The sequence below is a fragment of the Poecilia reticulata genome, chromosome 20 (genome assembly GCF_904066995.2).
Source record: "Poecilia reticulata chromosome 20, P_reticulata-male-v2, whole genome shotgun sequence".
Classification (NCBI taxonomy): domain Eukaryota; kingdom Metazoa; phylum Chordata; class Actinopteri; order Cyprinodontiformes; family Poeciliidae; genus Poecilia; species Poecilia reticulata.
Genome location: NC_088849.1, coordinates 22,638,249 through 22,655,520, shown reverse-complemented (window position 1 = coordinate 22,655,520; position 17,272 = coordinate 22,638,249). Strand labels below are relative to the sequence as shown.

The window sequence follows — 17,272 nt, the reverse complement described above, 5'->3', positions numbered from 1 at the left end:
TTCTGCCAGATGATGCAGCAGTTCTGGAGAAAAGCTGTGCATATTGCAAACAGCTGGGCGTTCTCCATTAAAGGAAGAGACCAAAACGACCCACAACACAAATATTACAGCACCCATGAGTTGTATTTGACAAAACAATTTCGGATTAGTCTCCGAAATCATTTTAAAATATTAGCTTTTATGCTTGAAGTCATTGTCTTTGTGTGTTAGCAAAGGTTACCTTAACTAAACAACTCACTTTGCCGTTTCTATCCACGGAAACTGAATCCTGGATTAAGTCTAATCCCTCCGATTGGGACATGTGAAGAAAAGCAGAGAGATCTGAGTCCTGTGTGCTGCCAACGCCCATCACAGAGGACCAGGATCCAAAAAGCCTAAGTCAATAAACCCTTAAAAATGAATAAAACCCCATCTGTTGCTTCCTTAACAGGTTTTCTAAAAACTTAAGCAGATGATACTCAAAGTTACTTAAGAAAAACATTGACACTAGTGGCAAACCAACAGTCAAGACGATGTATTTTAACTAACAACTGATCAAATTCAGAGGTGTTAGGTACAGAAACCAACAAACTAACCAAGATCAAGTATAAAAATGAGATCAAAAGAGATCCAGCATGTATAAGAGAAAATGTTGACTTTAGAACCATTATCTGTATTTACTAACTTTAAAGCCTCAGAAACATGCTCTGTATTCATGCTGGTTATATAAGAACATTAAATAGTTTATCCAACTCAACTATAAAATACATCATTTACACACAAACTGATGTTTTCAAGCATCTATTACTGCTTATTATGATTATTTTTCATTTTTAGAATTAGAGAATTACAGCAGGCTAATAAAATAAACCTTTTTAACACTGAAATGTTTAGATTTTATGACAAGTCTTATTGGGGGCATATTTGAATTTACTGAACATGTAAATATTCATGTCAAATAAAAACAGCAGGATATACTACTCATAAATCATTGTATTAGCTAATAAAAAGTCTCAGGAATGTAGAATAAAGTGTTGCAGTGTGGATAATTAGATGTAATTATTTAGTCTTAACTTGAACTAAAGCACGAATATACATTAAAACAAGCTGCAGTTTCTTTTAGGATAAAAAAACATCGGGTTGTTTTTGTTATGTAAGCTGCAGACTGAGCGGTGTTTTCTGTCGCCCCCTGGCGGTGGAGGCGCGGCGTGTTTCTGCAAAGTCACGTGATTTCGAGGAAACGGGCAGCTGGGCTGAGAGGAGCGAAGCTCTGCTGCTCCGTCACTCAGTCTGCAAGGCGCCGCTGAGGAAACATAACCAAGGTAAACGAAACTTAAACCTACTTCCTCCATTTTGACACTTTAGCTTCTATTTCTGACTTTATAAAGTCCTCAGAACCGCAGCGGAGGGCTCGCTTCTGATATTTTATATCAGCAAAACTCGGCTCTGTTTGAAGGCTGTCAGATTTTTTAAAAAGAAAAACAACTTTTAGTTGTTAACGCGGCTCATTTCTGTGTCATAAATCAAATGTATTCTTCTTTTACTTATTTTTTCAGTCAGTTATTTATTAAAATGCACCTGTAGAGCGAGATTAGCTCATGTCATTAATGTGCCACTTATTATTTTATGTTGTTTATGTATTTCAGTCGTTTTAAAGGGGAATCATGGCAGCAGGAAGGATGAGATCCACCCGCAGACTTCGCTCATGGATAGTGGATCAGGTGTGTGTGTGTGTGTGTGCTTGTGTGTGTGTGTGTGTGTGTGTGTGTGTGTTTATGTCGTGAAGGGTGGAAAGAGGGGCAAAAAGGGAGGGGAAAGCAGATAAGAGTCCTAATAACTGTCTCGTTTTTGAGGTCATATAAATATCAACCGGAAGTCTTAATTTTCAGAAGTTAAAATGAATTAGTTCTCTTCTTAAGTTATTAAAACTGACTTTAACTAAAATACCACCTGCTGAAATTTTAATGAGATGCTTTTATGTGACCGAAATCTGTTTTTTAGAACCAGAAATCTGTCACAGAAACTAGGTTTGAGGTTTGGTCGGTTTATTTGTTATTGTAAACAAGTTGTGTGAGCCAGATTAGACATCTATGAATACCTGTGAATTGTTTTAATGCATTATCTTACATGTCTATCTGATTTTTCTCTTGCAATTGAACGAGACAAAAAAAAAGACAAACTTGGTCAAACTTGCGTGACTTTGTATTGTAAATTTCCACCCAAAAACTCAAGAGATTTCTAGATTAATTCAACAAATTTAGGAGAAAAAGATCAAACTCTATGCTGTAGTTAAAAAGTTGTAAATTTACATGAAAGAAATTATAATTTGCCATAATAGTTACAATCTATCCTTTAGAAAAACATCCAGATGCTCCTAATTTACCTCCTCAATATAGGTTTTCTGGTAAAACTAAAAAATACAAAGTATTTTAAAAAATTACATTTTGAGAAGTTGAAATAAGATGACAATAAAGTCATAACAAGATGGGAATAAAGTCAATATGAGAATAAAGTCGTAAGAAAATAAAGTCGAAATAATAAGAGAACAAAGTTGTAGTATTACAAGAATTAAGCCGTAATATTGTGACTTCATTCTTGTAATACTACAATTTTATTCTCATAATTTTATTACTTTATCTCATTTTGTTTATTTCTTTAAATGTTCTTAGCCTGGCCCTAATACTGTTGTGTTCTGGCATTTTTTATTTTGTTTTATGCAAATTTATGACTTTCAATGTCAGAGAAAATCTTTGTTTTGATATTTAACTTTTTCTTGTTAAATTTTTTATGTAAACATGTGAAATGAATCTAAACATTTCCAAGTTTTTGCCAGAAATTTACTCAGGTTGAACAAACTTTCTGCTATTTTCTTTTTGTTTTGTCAAATTGCAAGATAAAAATCGGATACATTTGTAAAATAATAGCCTTATAATAGCCCACAGAAATTAAATCGGTTGAGGCAACTGACACTTTGTGCAGTTCCAACAGGATAATGATGTGAAACCCATTTCAAATCTGGTCTAATAGGATAAAGCTAGCTAACTGGAAGCTCATTCCAGTTCAAATGAACGGACGTTGCTCCAAATCTTAGTCTAATCCTTGAAACATTTAGTTGTTATATTAAAAAACCACATTGCAGTGATGGAGTAACTCCAGCTGTTTATTGTGACGCTCAGATTCTATTTGGTCCGTTCGGAGCTGGCGATCTCTATCGAACCGTTAGCAGGCGTTAGCCCAGGGCAGCGGTTTGGTTTCGCCAAATGGAGGAACTTCCTGTTGGTGTTGAAACGTTGCTGGAAACCAAACGTTGGTGTTTGTCGTGTGACAGGTGAGCAGCGGGAAGTATCCAGGTGTGATGTGGGACGACGAGGCCAAAACGATGTTCAGGATCCCATGGAAACACGCAGGGAAACACGACTTCCGTGAGGACGAGGACGCAGCGCTCTTCAAGGTCAGAGGTCGCCTGATGCTTTGTGACTTTGGATTTTAGTTTACAGGATGAGCGGGACTGGATCAGAACCCGGTGACTGGACCGGATCAGAACCAGGTGATCAGACTGGAACAGAGCACGGTGACCAGACTGGACCGAGTTTGGAAAATATTTCTGTTTTCAGATTGAATTTAAAGTCTGACATCCATCCATCAGCCTATCGTTCATTAATCTGTTCATCCGTACATACATACATCCGTCAATCCATTCATCCAACATCCATCCACTCATCTGTTCATCCATCTAGTTATCTATCTATCCATCCACCCAACATCCAATCATTCATCCATCCATCCATCATCTGTCTGTTCATCTATCCGTCTGGTTTTTCCTCCACCCATCCATCCGTCCTTCCATTTGTTCATCCATCCAACATGTATCCATTTTTTAATGTATCTGTTTTTCATCCGTCCATCCCTCCCTCCATGGTAACGCTGGTTCCCCTGGTTCTGCAGGCCTGGGCCGAGTTCAAAGGGAAGCTGGCGAACGGAGAGAAGAATCCTGCGGCGTGGAAGACGCGTCTTCGCTGCGCTCTCAACAAGAGCCCCGAGTTCAAGGAGGTGATGGAGCGCGCCCAGCTGGACATCTCAGAGCCGTACAAGGTGTACCGCCTGGTCCCCATCAGCGAGCAGGGTGAGGCCCACCCGCCGGTTCTGACCCGGTCCAGGCTTTCTGTCTGTCTTGGTTTGGTGAAAACATTGAGCAACACGTTGCACAAACCAATCTATTTTTAGAGCAGAAGCGTTTCTGCAGCGGTTTATCTCTGACAGGAGCGTTTGGTGTTTGTCCAGCAGCTGGTTCTGACTCTGGTTCTGGACCAGATAAAACTCCAGCTGCTGATTCTTCAGGTCAGACTGGTGAACTTTCACACACATTCAGCAGACAGAGCGAGGGTTTTATTTAGAGCAGGAACCAGGAAACCGAGCGCGATTTCTCTGAGGTTTTCACTGCGATTTGTTGGCGGACGAAGTGGCTTTAGGTGTTGAGACGCCTGCTGGCGCGAAGATTCAAGAGGAAATGGAGCTGATGCTCCACGTTACCTTGATTTGAATATCTGGAAACTTTTATTTTCAAATCTACTTCTTGTTTTCCCGACAGGAAGCCACTGTTCAGTCAAACATCAGTCAGAAGTCACAGTAAAAAAGTCACAAACAAAAACATTCAACAACAGAATCATAGTGATGCTTTGGATAGGAAGGATTTACAGTAGCAGTCAGTACTGCAATCTGTAGAGGCCTCTGACTGAAGACTGTTGCTTTATCACCCTCATGACACCGTCAGTTGTTAACCAGCTCTGCTAATCCACCTCATTTGCTTTTGCTCTCCTCTTTAATGCTGCATTCCATTTGTAGTTGCAACTCGGAAATTCCAGCTTCTGAGTCGGGAAAAATCAGTATCCAATATGGCCGCTCCTCGCAGCAACAGCAGTATAAGGGTGTCTAAAATCAATTTTACATGTAGCACCTGCAACTCTAAGCTGAAAAAATGAAACATGGCGAAAAGTACGGCTTGAAACGATGATCGTAAGATGAACAGTGGCCACTTGGGCAGCGCCATTTTGAAACCAGACTACGTTAACTGGACCACTGTTAACTCGGGTTTGACGTCGATTTGACCTCTGAGTCAGCGAAAGCCTCATAACTATCCTGACATGCTAGCAGCTCCATAACATGTCCTGGATGACACCATCAGCTCTGCTAATCCACCTCATTTGCTTTTGCCACTCCTCTTTAAATCTCTGTATGGTTAGAAAGATGTTAGAGTAGGGGATATCTCTCTCTCTGCATCCTTTTCACCTCCACTGGGGTCATAGTTCAGGTGTTATTTGAGCTTTCGAGAAGCTTTATTCTGCACAGAGAACTAGCCAAAGGCCGCCTTAGAAAGAGGAAGTATGAAGCAGTTAAACATGATGATGACAGCAGGGGTGTAAAATGAAGAGCTTCACTGGGATCTAACTTCAGGAGACGCATTGAACATTAATATTTCATCAGTAATAAAGTTATTATGCTTATCATGTCAGCTGTAAAGCAGGGAAACGTCGTCGACCTCCATATTTACAGAAACGTTTACCTCTCCTGTTTGGGATCATTCATGCTAATGAGCTTCCAGTTTGTTTACGTTTTACTATGGAAACCAGAACACGAGTATTTACATGTCAGCTGCTTTCTGATCCACTTCTGACCAGGAAGGTCAGACTTTGAGGGATCGTTTGATCACATTTTTATTCTCAACTTTGAGTAATTCTTTGTTTTTAAGCAGATTTTTAAATGTTTTTATTTTAAATTAGAAAAGTGATGATATCCAGGGTTCCGACGCACTCTGGGAAAGTCTGACTTTTGATTCAAGTAATTTCAGATCTGGATAAAATGGAAATTGAAAAAAAATTCCTTTATTTTACTTCTTATCTAAAACTTCATTTCCAGTATTATTTTTTTCTTTGTGTCTTTTCTAGTTCCTTTTTTTCTCATTATCCTTCCTAGAGTCCTTTTTCCTTATTGTGTTTCCTTCCTTATTTCCTAGTGTCCTTCCCTCTTCCACTCATTTCATTCTTCTCTTCCCAGGGTTTTTCCTGTTTCCTTCTTATGTCTTTTCCTTCCCTCCTAGAGTTCTCTGCCTTCCTTTTTATGCATCTCCTTTCATCTTTCCTTCCTAGTTACCTTTACCTTCATTTAATGTCCTTTTTCCTCCTGATGTCTTTTCTTTGTTTCCCTTTGTTTCATTTTCCATCCCCTTCCATCTTTCTTTTGCAGTTTACTTTCCCTCCCTTTCCTTCTTGTTTAATTCCCTCCATCCTTTTTTCCTCTTTATTCTTTCCTTCCTAGCTGCCTACAGATGAAACGGAGCTGTGTATTGTGTCGTCTTGTGCAAAAGTCTTGAATCGTTCTTCCCAACTTGTTTTCCTCATCATCATGAGAAAAGTTGTTCTTCAGCCTTTCTGAAGGTTTTTTTTTTTTTTTTGCGTCAACCACCTGATCGTGACAGAGTGTTGTGTAGTTTGCACTTAATAAAAGGCGACACCCCTCAGAAGTTTCGGCTGCTGGCAGTCGGAATATAATCCCTTGGATTAGCGCTGCTGGACGTCAGATTAATCTTCCTCCTCCGGGTTTCCAGGTGTGCTGCTACCTGAGCCGAAGGTCAAAGAGAAGAGCAGCAAGAAGCTGAAGAGGAAGAGCAGCAGCTCGGACTGCCAGGTCAAAAAGATCAAAACTGAAGAGGTCACCTCTCAGCTGGTGAGGTTAACTCTCAGGTCAAAGGTCAAGGTTTCATCTCGCTGATGTCAGGTGGACCACTAACCTTCTGTCCTTGATTCACAGCATGAAGAGCACCAGCAGCAGGACAGTCAGCCGGTCCAGTCAGACGGACCCGCCCAGTGCACCAGTGAGTCCAGACGCTCCATTACAGCCCACAGCATCATGCTGCCACCGCCATGCTCAATAACTAGCTTTATAGAGGAAGGTCTAATCTCTTCTAAACTCTGATGCCTGAGATTCATTTACTAAATATTTTTGTTTATTTTGATGCATTTCTTTAAAAACATTATTCAGAAGGAACTTTTTTTTATCTGTAAAAGCCCCAGTGAGGTTGATATCAAGCTGTTGCTTTGTCTCTGCAGTATTTCAGAGTAACCTTTAACAGAATTATGAGTTTTTTCTGCTTAGTAACTGGTTTATTTCTCATCTTCCTCTCTGCAGCGCTGGATGAGATCAGGCTGGACGTTCGGATCGAGGAGAGTGTCCCGGCCAACACGGGAGGTAACCAAGGAAAAAAGCTGCTGTCTCCATCATGAACCTGCAGCTTTAGCTCCTCCCCCTTTGTTAACTCCGCCCCCTCTCTTTCCAACAGACCAAGACTCCTTCAGCGTGACGGTTCATTATCTTGGCCAGGAGGTGCTCAAACGTCAGATCAGTGGCCCCGATGTCCGCATCCTGTACCTGCCCTCCTCGTCCGTCCCCCCGACTCCTGCCGCCCTGTGCCGCTTCCCTCGCATCCTGCTGCCGGAGCCGCCGTCCACATTGCCGGCGGGCGAGGAGCTGCAGGCGCTGTTCACCCTGCTGCCCTTCATGGCGAAGGGCATCGCGCTGACGTCCACGGCGCAGGGGGTGTACGGCAGGCGGTTCTGCCAGGGCCGGATCTTCTGGACGGGGCCACATACGACCACGCCGGGCCTCCACCGGATGGAGAGGAACATGGAGTCGGTGCTGCTGTTCAGCAAAGACATCTTCAAGCAACGTGAGTCTAAACTTCTGGTTTTTATTTACCCATTGAGCTGCCTGGTACTCGTTTGGCTGAAGGGTGTAGCTGGCTGCATCCTTAAAAAGTCTTAAATTTCTTTTAAAAAACCAGCGAATTGGCTTTAAATTCATTAATGTCATGTTGTAAAAGCAACCTATTGTGCTTCCTTGAACAGGTGAGGATGTACAAAAAAACATTACACTTAAAATGAATCCATTATGGTCTTAAAAAGTCTTAATTTGAGTTGGTGAATAAAACATGATGGAGATTCGTTTGAAGAATATTTCAGGCTCTGCTTTCCTCCACTTCCTGAAACTGACCTGGGAAACTTCATTAGTAGGTAAAGATGAAAACTCAACCTGGTTCTGGTCTGGTGTTTCCTCAGAACTGGACTTTTTCCGAGCCAACGGCGGCGAGCCTCCTCAGTGTAGCTTCACTCTATGTTTTGGAGAAGAGTTCAGCAACACCGAAGATCCGTCTCGAAAGCTGATCATCGCGCAGGTAAACCTCCGAACCGTCAGCAGAGATAAAATAACCGGATACAGAGGCACATTTTGATCATTTTGGTTTTAATGCTACATATTTTTTTTTAAAATTGATCATTTGCAGAAAAAACTACAGTTTTAAAAGATTAAATATACAATATTAAGTCAGACATTTGTGAGAAAAATATGTCAAATTAATGTCAAAGTATTAGTGATCTTGGTGGAAATTTACTCTCCTGACACCATTTTTAACATCTAGAATGACCCTTGTTACCCAAATACAGCATCGTATTTAAGGAATCAATTTCAAATTACTCCTTGAAGTTTAAAGGAATAAATTTGAAATCTAAAGAATCACATTTTTTAAAATATGTTATTTAAAACTACATTTTGTGTTTATGAGCCAAACTTCCTGCCGTTTGTTCCAGTAATCTAATATTAAGTTCAGTTCTGATGGTTTAGCATCAGATTTAATAAAATAAAGCCACTATAATCTAAAAAAATAAATTTTTATGTCCAGTTTTTCTACTGTGAAGCACAAAGTTGAGGTAGTTCCTCTGTAAGGTGGCCTGTGCCTCCTGTGTGCAGGTTTCCCTCCCGTGGGCGGAGCAGCAGGTGGAGAATGCACTCTCCGTCTTCAACACCCTGTCGGTCTTCCGGACCTTGGCCAGCCAGTCTCCGCTGGGAGAAATCACGCTGAACCTCGTCACGGTGCCGTCGCCGTCCTCCGAGCTGGACGCCTGTCAGACCAACTGAGAGTCTCCAAGAAACTCTGAAACATTCCCAGCTTTCAAAATAAGAGCCTCTACTTTCTCTGCACGCAAAAAATAAGACTTTGAAGCACTTAAAAGAAAACTCCGTTGAACTCTGGAGCTGAATCGGTGACGTTTGAGGTTAAAAAAAATGGATTTTCTTCATTTTCTGCGGAGATCGGTGCGTTGGAAACACTACAGGAAAAACCAACAGCGTGGAGATCGATCGTGTGTTTTAGAGAAATTTGAAAATAGCTTCTCTATAAATCAGTTTTTATTGTTCTGTTGGGGCTTAGAGCCCAGACACTCTTTTAAAGGGACCATAAAGTTAAAAACAGGCATGTTTGTCGTACTGTTATCCAATCATAGCATAGATTAATAGTCTTAGCTGCTTGTTATCATCCAGACTGATTATGAAACAGTCTTAAAGCTGAGTTTTAGTTTAAAACACTCGTTTTATTAAATAATAAAGGACTTTCCACTGTGAACTTCATTATTACAGCAGAGATCACAACCAACAGTTTTTCCTTTTTACAATTCCTAAATCTTCCTTCATTCACTGGATTAAATTATGTATCGCGAAAGAGTAAAGCGCAATAACAACCATGGAAGTAAAACTACTGTTTTAGCCTCACAAACACAGATTTCTATTTCATTTTAAGGAAGTTCTAACTTTAGTAGATTATTATTTAAAGGCTGGTTTAAGAAGCTCTACTCAGATTTTATTTTGATAGTTTCTGGCTGTTATGATGCCATGTTCAGGGCATCTGTTCAAGAAAAAATAGTTTTAAAAGTTTGTATTTTAATAATTTGCAGTACCAAGTTAGTTTTTGTTCAGTTTAGATAATAAAAGTTTAAAAATGGCTGTAAAGCAGGCAGTGTAGATTAAAGAAAATAAATAAAATGAGGCCATTGAGGAGAAAGTTTCAGGGGAAAAACTCAAATATTTTGAGTAATTTCATATTAAAGGCTTAAATTTAAAGTATTAAAACAAAGATATTATAATGTCAGAAATTTGTAAGAATACTCTCATATTTTTCAGAATTTTTTTTTTTAATTGGACATTTGTCACAGAAAATGTCGGAAGTCATCTAAGACTGAGGCGGTAAATTTAGGAGACGAACATCTGGATGTTTTCCAGAGCTAAAGGGAAGATCCAGGTTGTTTTCCTGGATCAGAACGTCTCCTGGAGACCCGGTTCTGGTCCAGAAAAAAGCCCAGACCTCATCCTTAAACTCTGGGAAACATCCAGGTGTGAATCTCGTAGACGCAGCGCCTCACAGATGTACAACGTTTTAGAAAATTCCTGACAAATTTGAGTTTTCTTACAAATTTCTGAGTTTGTACATCAAATCGTTTTAATATTGTAAATTTATGCCTTTTATCCTGGAAGATTTTCATTTTACAGCTTTTCAACATCAGAAGTTTTTTCTCATAAATGAGTGAATTAATAAATTTGAGTTTTTTGCAGAAAATCAGCTCCTCCATGGTCTCATTATGTTTATTTTTTTCATCTATAACAGCCCTGATACTCTGTCATATTTATACCAACTATTTATGTGTATTTATATATATTTTTTAAGACTTAAACTGACAGAAAAACAAGGAATTATAGAATTTGAATGTGGGGAAAATTGGAATTATGAAACGGAAAATAGCAAACACTGAAATATAAAAATATTCTAAAAATTCTTAGAATTTTATTTTTTAAATCTGAGAATTTCTTGAATTTGAATGTTAAATTTTCTCATCTGATGTTGGTGTAAAATGTAAATATGGGAATATTGCACTAAAGTTTAGAGCATTTCGTTTGTTGGATTTCATTTAATGGTAGTTTGGGTCGATTTTAAGTTGATTTTCTTTAATTCAAGGTAAGAAAATCTGCAGAAATAAAGAAGGAAACTTCTTGGACCACAACGAGCTTCGAGTTCAGTTTATATCCAATATTTAAAACTGGAACATTTAAGGTTTGTAGAAGTTGAAAACTTGTTACCAATGTAATTAATCACAGTGTAATAATAACAATAATAAAGTACATCCTTTTAAATTAAACGTTTCTATCCAGCAGTTATGAGGAAATCAACCAAATAAAACATATTTTTTTAAACAAACTACCATCATCATCATCATCATCCTGAGTTGGATGAACATTTTGTGACAACAGATAAAGAAAAAAGGCATTTTAGAAATAAAACCATGAGGTGGATTGTTGGAGTTAAATCGTATTTTAAGGTGGATTAGTTAAAAAATAATCCGTTTTTTTTTTTTTAGGTTGGCACGAGATGTAAATCTGTCATTTAAGCTCGTTTGTCTTTGTTCTGTCGATAGTAAAACTTTTCCATGGACTCTGCTGGGTGTGTGTTTGTGTCGGGGGAACCGGGTCGCCGTCAGATGTTTCCGTTGGCCGGCGAGGAAAGCTCGGCGATCTTGGTGTTAAGCGTCTGATTGGTCCAGTCCTTGGTGATGTCATCCAGGTGGCCGTCGAAGTCCACCAGGAGGGCGTGGTCGCCCGACTCCAGCATCTGGCTGGCGATGGCCTGTGTCTCCTCCCACTGCCGCAGCATGATCCTGGACAGGAAGTGACACGAGTCCCTTAGGCTGACGAACAGGAAGCTGCTGCTACTCAAACCAATGGAGTTCAAACTAAATCAGCCATTTTATACATTTATTAATGAAAACTAAAAGGAAACTTGATAAATTGTTTCAGATGAGATTCTAATTTCTCAGATTTATCCGAGTCGGATTAAACTTCCTGACTCCAGATTAATCTCCTCCTGATGCTATATTGACATTTTACTACAAACCAAGACTTTATAAAGTCCCTCACAAACCTAACATCTTTATCAGACAGACCAACACACAGTGGAAAAAAAAATCGTTTTCACAACCCTCAATAAATAAATCTGAAAAGTGTGGCCTGCATTTGTATTCAGCCTCCCGGGTCTTCTGGAGTTTTTCCTCCATCAGATAATTTTTCAGTCTTTAAATCTTCATTTTCAAGCCTTAGCACAGATACTCAGTTGAATTGAGGTTTGGACTTTGACTAGGCCATTCTAATTCATGAATCTGCATTGATGAAAACCAGATGCGTCCAAATGCAATTTAAAAATGATAGAAATTTGTCCCATCCAGCACAGGTGTTTGATCCTGAAGGACTTTTTTTGTAATCAAGGCAAAACTATTACAAACTTTATTTTTTATGATGAAAAATGTAAAATACGACTCAAAGTATTTGTTTTCATAACCAAGCTTTTAACGTAAGTAGATCCAGAGACTTCTAGAGAGCCAAACCCTTTTCTTATTACAGAAAATACTTTTTTTTTTAATAACTAGTTCATTTCATACTTCAATAATGAAAAATCCCTTTTAAGTTTCAGATCTGTTATAAATAACATCCATGTCTGCCTCTGCTGACCTTCACCGTTTCTCTACCTGAGGAATCCCTGACCTCACCAGCGCCCTCTGCTGGCCATTCTAGGTGCTTCAACTCTTTGCAAACTGGATTCTTTTCTCTCCATTTACTGGTTTTCATGTGAACTAAATCACAGATAAATGAGTTAATGTTCCAATTTAAAACATCCTGCAGCTTCCTGGAGACTTAAGACACTTAATATTATTTTTATTTTACATTTCAGTTTCAGGAATTTGTATCTTTTTCTTCATAGATAAATGATGAACTGGCTGTGTTGATTTGAACTCTTCCCACATGACTTCCTAAGTTAAAAAGTTGGTATTTAAACCAAAACTAACTCGTTTTATTCTTTATAACTCCCATACTGTCCCTTATGTCCTCCCTCCCCCTCAGGTCTTACGTGTGTTTGTCCTTCAGAACCCATTTGGAGTCTCTGCGCTCGTACATGACGATCGGAGGAACCCGATCATCTGGAGACATTTTGCTGCCGTCGAGCTTCAGGAAGAAACAGAAACAAACCGACTGCATTAAACCAGCCAACTCTCCCGTTCCATAAACATTGAAAACATTTAATCTCTTCATTAAAACTTGATTTTCTGTCGTCCTCACCATTAATAAGACTGCACTCTCAAACTGCTCGGCGATCTTGTCGGCTATCTTCAGAGCGCACGGCGTCGGGCTGCAAACAGACACCAGACCACTGAAACCGTTTCTGGATCGGCTTCGGTCCTGGAGAAGTTTCTCCCCTTCAGAAACTCACCTGCAGTCTGATGCGCAGGCGTTGGCCTGGTAATATCCAACTATCCTCTGCTGAGTCTGAGCGCACCAGACATCCACCTGGGAGAAGAGAAGAGAGAAAACTGCTGGTTTAGTCATTTTAGACAACATGTCTGCAAAACATCTGAGTAAATTAGCTGATTTATGTTCAGCTTTAGCAGGATTTTAAAACTAAAAATGCCTCATAAACGTGTTGCAGGAAATATTTAACGAAATCAGCAGATTGTTTACAAAAATAAAAGTGGATTAACACTTCACCCACAGTCCACACCTCATTGAAATCTTGAGTGGGCTTTGTAAGCCTGCAACTATTATTTTGATGATAAATCAATTAATAAGATAAAAATACATTCTGCAGATTTTTTATTTAACCACAAGCTTCATCTTTGTGGGAAATTTGATTTTTTTTACTAATATTGCTTTTAAGCTCAGAGCATCCAAGTTTTTTCTTATAAGCATGTGAAATTAATTCATACGTTTTTGGTTGAATTTACTCCTTCATAACCACATTACTGTTATTTTTGTCATCTTCAATGATCTTCAAATACTCTGTCATGTATATATCAACTAATTTAATACTCAAAACTAAGAAAAAAAATAGAAAATTATCAAATTTCAATGTGGGGGTGGAGAAAAAAAATCAGGAGTTGTGAAATGGAGCAACGTAAAACCAATTTTATGTCAATCTGAATTTGGAGTTTTTATATTGCTGAAATAAATTACATTTTAACTTTATTCTCATTTTTACTGAAAACCTTCTCTTTTTTTGGATTTACATCACATCCTGGACCTTTTTGAAAACCGGGCCACGACACCAAACTCCACACCTGCGTGAGGGCCAGTTGCGTGATGGGAGCCAGGGGCAGGTGAGAGTGAAGCAGCGGCACGCAGTCCGTCACGCAAACAGCGCCACCTGCCGAGCTTGAGGACAGCAGCAGTCCATTGATGCTGCAGCGGGGGAACAGGCAGGAGTGCAGGTACATCTTCACATAAGCCCGACAGGAGAGCTCCACCTCACCCATGGTGACCGCTACGGAGGTGCGGGGCGGACAGAAAGACGTTGAAACACCGAAGAACAGTAACACAAACACTTTTCTTATGAACGGCGCCATATTTACCTAGAAACAGACCCAGAAACGTCCCGGTTCGGCTGCGTTTGACAGCCGGATAATTGCCCTGGGAGGTCCTGTGGTTAGCATACAAGCTAAACCGATCCGCTGAATTAGTCTACCTCCAAGTTAGTCTCACTAGAGTAGCGAGATACACGATCAATACCTTAAGCAGTTTAGACCCCAGTTAAATTTCTTACAAAACCCAGAGGTCTGTCTTTTAGCTAACAAGCTGGGGAATGAATGACGTCCAACGACAGTTTCTGGTCCCTCCCACTGGAGTCATATGCATTGTTCCGATTGGTTTAGAGCATAGATTCTGTATTATGATTGGCGTAGAACCGTGCTTCTCCGTTCTTTTTAAGAGCATGTTTACACATCGCAGCACCGTGCGCCCCCTAACGGAGCGGAGGAAGGCCCTTTGACAAAAGTGAATGAGTATCTAGAAAAATGTTTCTAGATGTTTTAGTGGAGCATTACACTCCATTAAAATCTGGATACTCAACCCACTAACTTAACAAAAAAAAAAAAAGACAAGTCATGTTAGAAACGTGTCACTGGATGCGCTCCATTTTCTTATATGTACTGCAAGTACTAGTTAAAATAAAATATCCACTTAATTTTGAAACATGAATTGCAGGTAGATTGAATATATGCACAGGGTTAATCCCAATATCACTGCCATTTGAAAAACTACCCTTACGTGAACCTCTTGGTTTAAAAAGAAAAAGACTAATGCATAGTTTTGTGAAAAATCTGCATGACTGGTTCTGCTTTAGAGGTGCTTCTGGGACAGCCTTGGTTGGTTGTTTGGGATATAAGGTTCCTGTGGCCATTTAACCAAATCACCACACTGCCTAGCCAAATAGCACTTCTGTGAGTGTTTTGGTACATTGTGTCCCTGGGGAAGTGTAGTCTCCATTTTACCCTCAATGTTGTAGAAACACCTGGAACATGCAAAGTTCCAGTCAAGTTTTTAATACCATATCAGCACAGTAAAGCTTAGCAGTTGAAAATTAGTCTATAGAGTTTTGCAGGCAGGTTTTCACTTATGAAATCATAATCAAAAAACCCCCAATAAGATTAGAGACACTTTAAGACAAAAAAAAGAAAACATAAGTTTTGTAACGAGTCCTTTATTGACAGAGGTGAATAATTTGGTGTAATTACTTCTGGACCTAAAACAAAAAAAAAAAAAAAAGTTAATTAGTCAAGACTGTAAAAAGTTGAAGTTCCTCTTCATAAAATTACCAACCTTCTGAAGTGCTCTAGATGCAGGGTTTTGATTGCAGAAACGGCCATTTGCTATAGCATCTTGGACTCTTGGGTGGCTCTCCATGATGAAGGGGCTCTTTAGGAACCTTGCCAGACTCCAAGGTTTGGAAAAAAGGCATTAGGCTATGGTTGACTGGAGCCTCTGTAGGATGCCTGGGCTTAACAGGGAATGTTTGTGGCCTACAAACACTAAAGGGACTCCCCACTGAACAAGGAGGCTTACTAGGAAGCTGTGGTGGTTGGGCCCGAGATACTGGCCCTCCTATTGGATACTTTGGCTCAACAGGAAGTACTGGTTGGTCAAACAGAGGGACTGGCCCTCCAAATGGATACTTGGGCTCCACAGGAAGCACTGGTGGGTTGGATTGAAGAACTGGACCTCCTATTGGGTACTTGGGTTCAATAGGAAGCACTGGTGGGTTGGACTGGGGGACTAGAAATCCAAATGGGTAGACTGGCGCAACAGGAAGCCCTGGTAGGTTGGATGGAAGGGCTGGACCTCCTATTGGGTACTTTGGTTCAATGGGATAAGCTGGTGGCCAGCAAGAACCTGATCGTCCTCCACTTGAACAAGGAGGCCTTCTAGGAAACCGTGGTGGCTTGACTGAAGAGACTGGACCTTCAATTGGGTACTTTGGCTCAACAGGAAGCATTGGTGGATTGAAGGGAGGGATTGGAAATCCTGTTTGGTACTTGGGCTCAACAGGAAGCGTTGGTGGGTTTAAGGGAGGGATTTTAAATCCTACTGGGTACTCTGGGGCAATTGGAAACATTAACGGGTAGAACAGCTGGCCTGGATGGCCTATTGAGTACTTCGGCTCAACAGGTAGCATTGGTGGGTTGGACGAGGGGGCTAGAAGTCTGAATGGGTACTCTGGCACAATAGGAAGTGCTGGTGGGTTGGACAGAAGGACTGGACCTCCTATTGGGTACCTTGGCTCAACAGGGAATATTGGTGACCTGCAAGAACCTGCTTGACAAGGAGGCTCTCTAGGAAACTGTGGTGGCTTAAACAGAGGGACTGCACCTCCGATTGGGAACTTCGGCTCAGTAGGCAGGTGAGGTTTACTACTGCCCTGTTCCTGGTGAGGGGTAAAGAAACCATGGAAACCTCTTGGAAACCATGGGGCATAGCGTTGCACATCTGGCAGTTTGTGTGGTTTGTTTGGACCCCAAGTTAGAATCCCAGCCTCAGGCTTTGAAGGCACATATGAAGCTGTTGAAAAGCAGACTCAAGTTGAGTTTTTGTTTCAATATATATTGAAAATTACACAAGTCAACCTTACCTTTTACTTTACATATCTGCAATGCCAGTAAGGAGACCACCACCAGCCTAGGAATAAAAAAAAGTTGAATAAAAACTGTTTAATGAGTAAAAAACATTCAACTTACTCTACAGTTTGACATACCTGAACAGAAAAGCCATAATGTCAACCTAAGTTGACAGCAAGCAGTTACTTGTGTACTGCTGCTGCTTAATTTTTATACCTCCCCCACCAATTCTGTTTTGGTAAATGAAAACAGGTGTCAGTAGTTGAAGGCTGGTGTGGCCAATTATCTTACAAGAGAAGTGCTTCCTGCATGGGGAAGCCATACAGGGACTTTTTTTTAGGTGGAAAACAGCACCTATCAACAAAGTTTAGGAAATTTGTCAATTTTTTTCTCCAGAACACTAGAGAGTCACTTTACATACATGATACATTTATTGTGAAACATAAATGAGAGACTACACAGATTTAGATCAAGATCACCCTTTGTGG

At 40.1% G+C, this 17,272-nt stretch overlaps 3 protein-coding genes across 3 annotated transcripts; 1 reads left to right on the top strand and 2 right to left on the bottom strand.

The window, feature by feature from the left end:
• Positions 1-1,177: 1,177 nt before the first annotated feature.
• irf9 (interferon regulatory factor 9) lies at positions 1,178-9,751 on the top strand. Its single transcript, XM_008396425.3, has 10 exons — positions 1,178-1,301; positions 1,626-1,700; positions 3,308-3,430; positions 3,925-4,102; positions 6,581-6,699; positions 6,784-6,847; positions 7,162-7,221; positions 7,313-7,699; positions 8,088-8,203; positions 8,776-9,751. Exons 2-10 carry the CDS (start codon positions 1,644-1,646, stop codon positions 8,941-8,943), a joined length of 1,272 nt encoding a protein of 423 aa, XP_008394647.1. The 5' UTR covers positions 1,178-1,301; positions 1,626-1,643; the 3' UTR covers positions 8,944-9,751.
• Positions 9,752-10,857: 1,106 nt separating this feature from the next.
• On the bottom strand, positions 10,858-14,538 carry emc9 (ER membrane protein complex subunit 9). Its single transcript, XM_008396426.3, has 6 exons — positions 14,247-14,538; positions 13,956-14,158; positions 13,112-13,188; positions 12,961-13,030; positions 12,752-12,846; positions 10,858-11,507 (listed from the first exon to the last, which is right to left on the bottom strand). The coding sequence occupies exons 2-6, from the start codon at positions 14,148-14,150 to the stop codon at positions 11,327-11,329; spliced, it is 618 nt and encodes a 205-aa protein (XP_008394648.1). The 5' UTR covers positions 14,151-14,158; positions 14,247-14,538; the 3' UTR covers positions 10,858-11,326.
• An 815-nt stretch (positions 14,539-15,353) lies between these two features.
• On the bottom strand, positions 15,354-17,034 carry LOC103456717 (uncharacterized). Its single transcript, XM_008396427.3, has 4 exons — positions 16,922-17,034; positions 16,799-16,845; positions 15,493-16,728; positions 15,354-15,415 (listed from the first exon to the last, which is right to left on the bottom strand). The coding sequence occupies exons 1-3, from the start codon at positions 16,936-16,938 to the stop codon at positions 15,506-15,508; spliced, it is 1,287 nt and encodes a 428-aa protein (XP_008394649.1). The 5' UTR covers positions 16,939-17,034; the 3' UTR covers positions 15,354-15,415; positions 15,493-15,505.
• Between the last annotated feature and the right edge of the window lie 238 nt (positions 17,035-17,272).

What these genes read in the sequence shown, in the direction of transcription:
- irf9 (XM_008396425.3), top strand. Translation starts at nt 1,644, where the DNA reads ATGGCAGCAGGAAGGATGAGATCCACCCGCAGACTTCGCTCATGGATA. An exon ending in GCTCATGGATAGTGGATCAG is followed by an intron (nt 1,701 to 3,307) that starts GTGTGTGTGTGT and finishes GTCGTGTGACAG; the next exon opens with GTGAGCAGCGGGAAGTATCC. An exon ending in GAAAGCTGATCATCGCGCAG is followed by an intron (nt 8,204 to 8,775) that starts GTAAACCTCCGA and finishes TCCTGTGTGCAG; the next exon opens with GTTTCCCTCCCGTGGGCGGA.
- emc9 (XM_008396426.3), bottom strand. Translation starts at nt 14,150, where the DNA reads ATGGGTGAGGTGGAGCTCTCCTGTCGGGCTTATGTGAAGATGTACCTG. An exon ending in CGCAACTGGCCCTCACGCAG is followed by an intron (nt 13,189 to 13,955) that starts GTGTGGAGTTTG and finishes CTCTTCTCCCAG; the next exon opens with GTGGATGTCTGGTGCGCTCA. An exon ending in GTTCTGAAGGACAAACACAC is followed by an intron (nt 11,508 to 12,751) that starts GTAAGACCTGAG and finishes CTTCCTGTCCAG; the next exon opens with GATCATGCTGCGGCAGTGGG.
- LOC103456717 (XM_008396427.3), bottom strand. An exon ending in GCAGATATGTAAAGTAAAAG is followed by an intron (nt 16,729 to 16,798) that starts GTAAGGTTGACT and finishes GCTTTTCAACAG; the next exon opens with CTTCATATGTGCCTTCAAAG.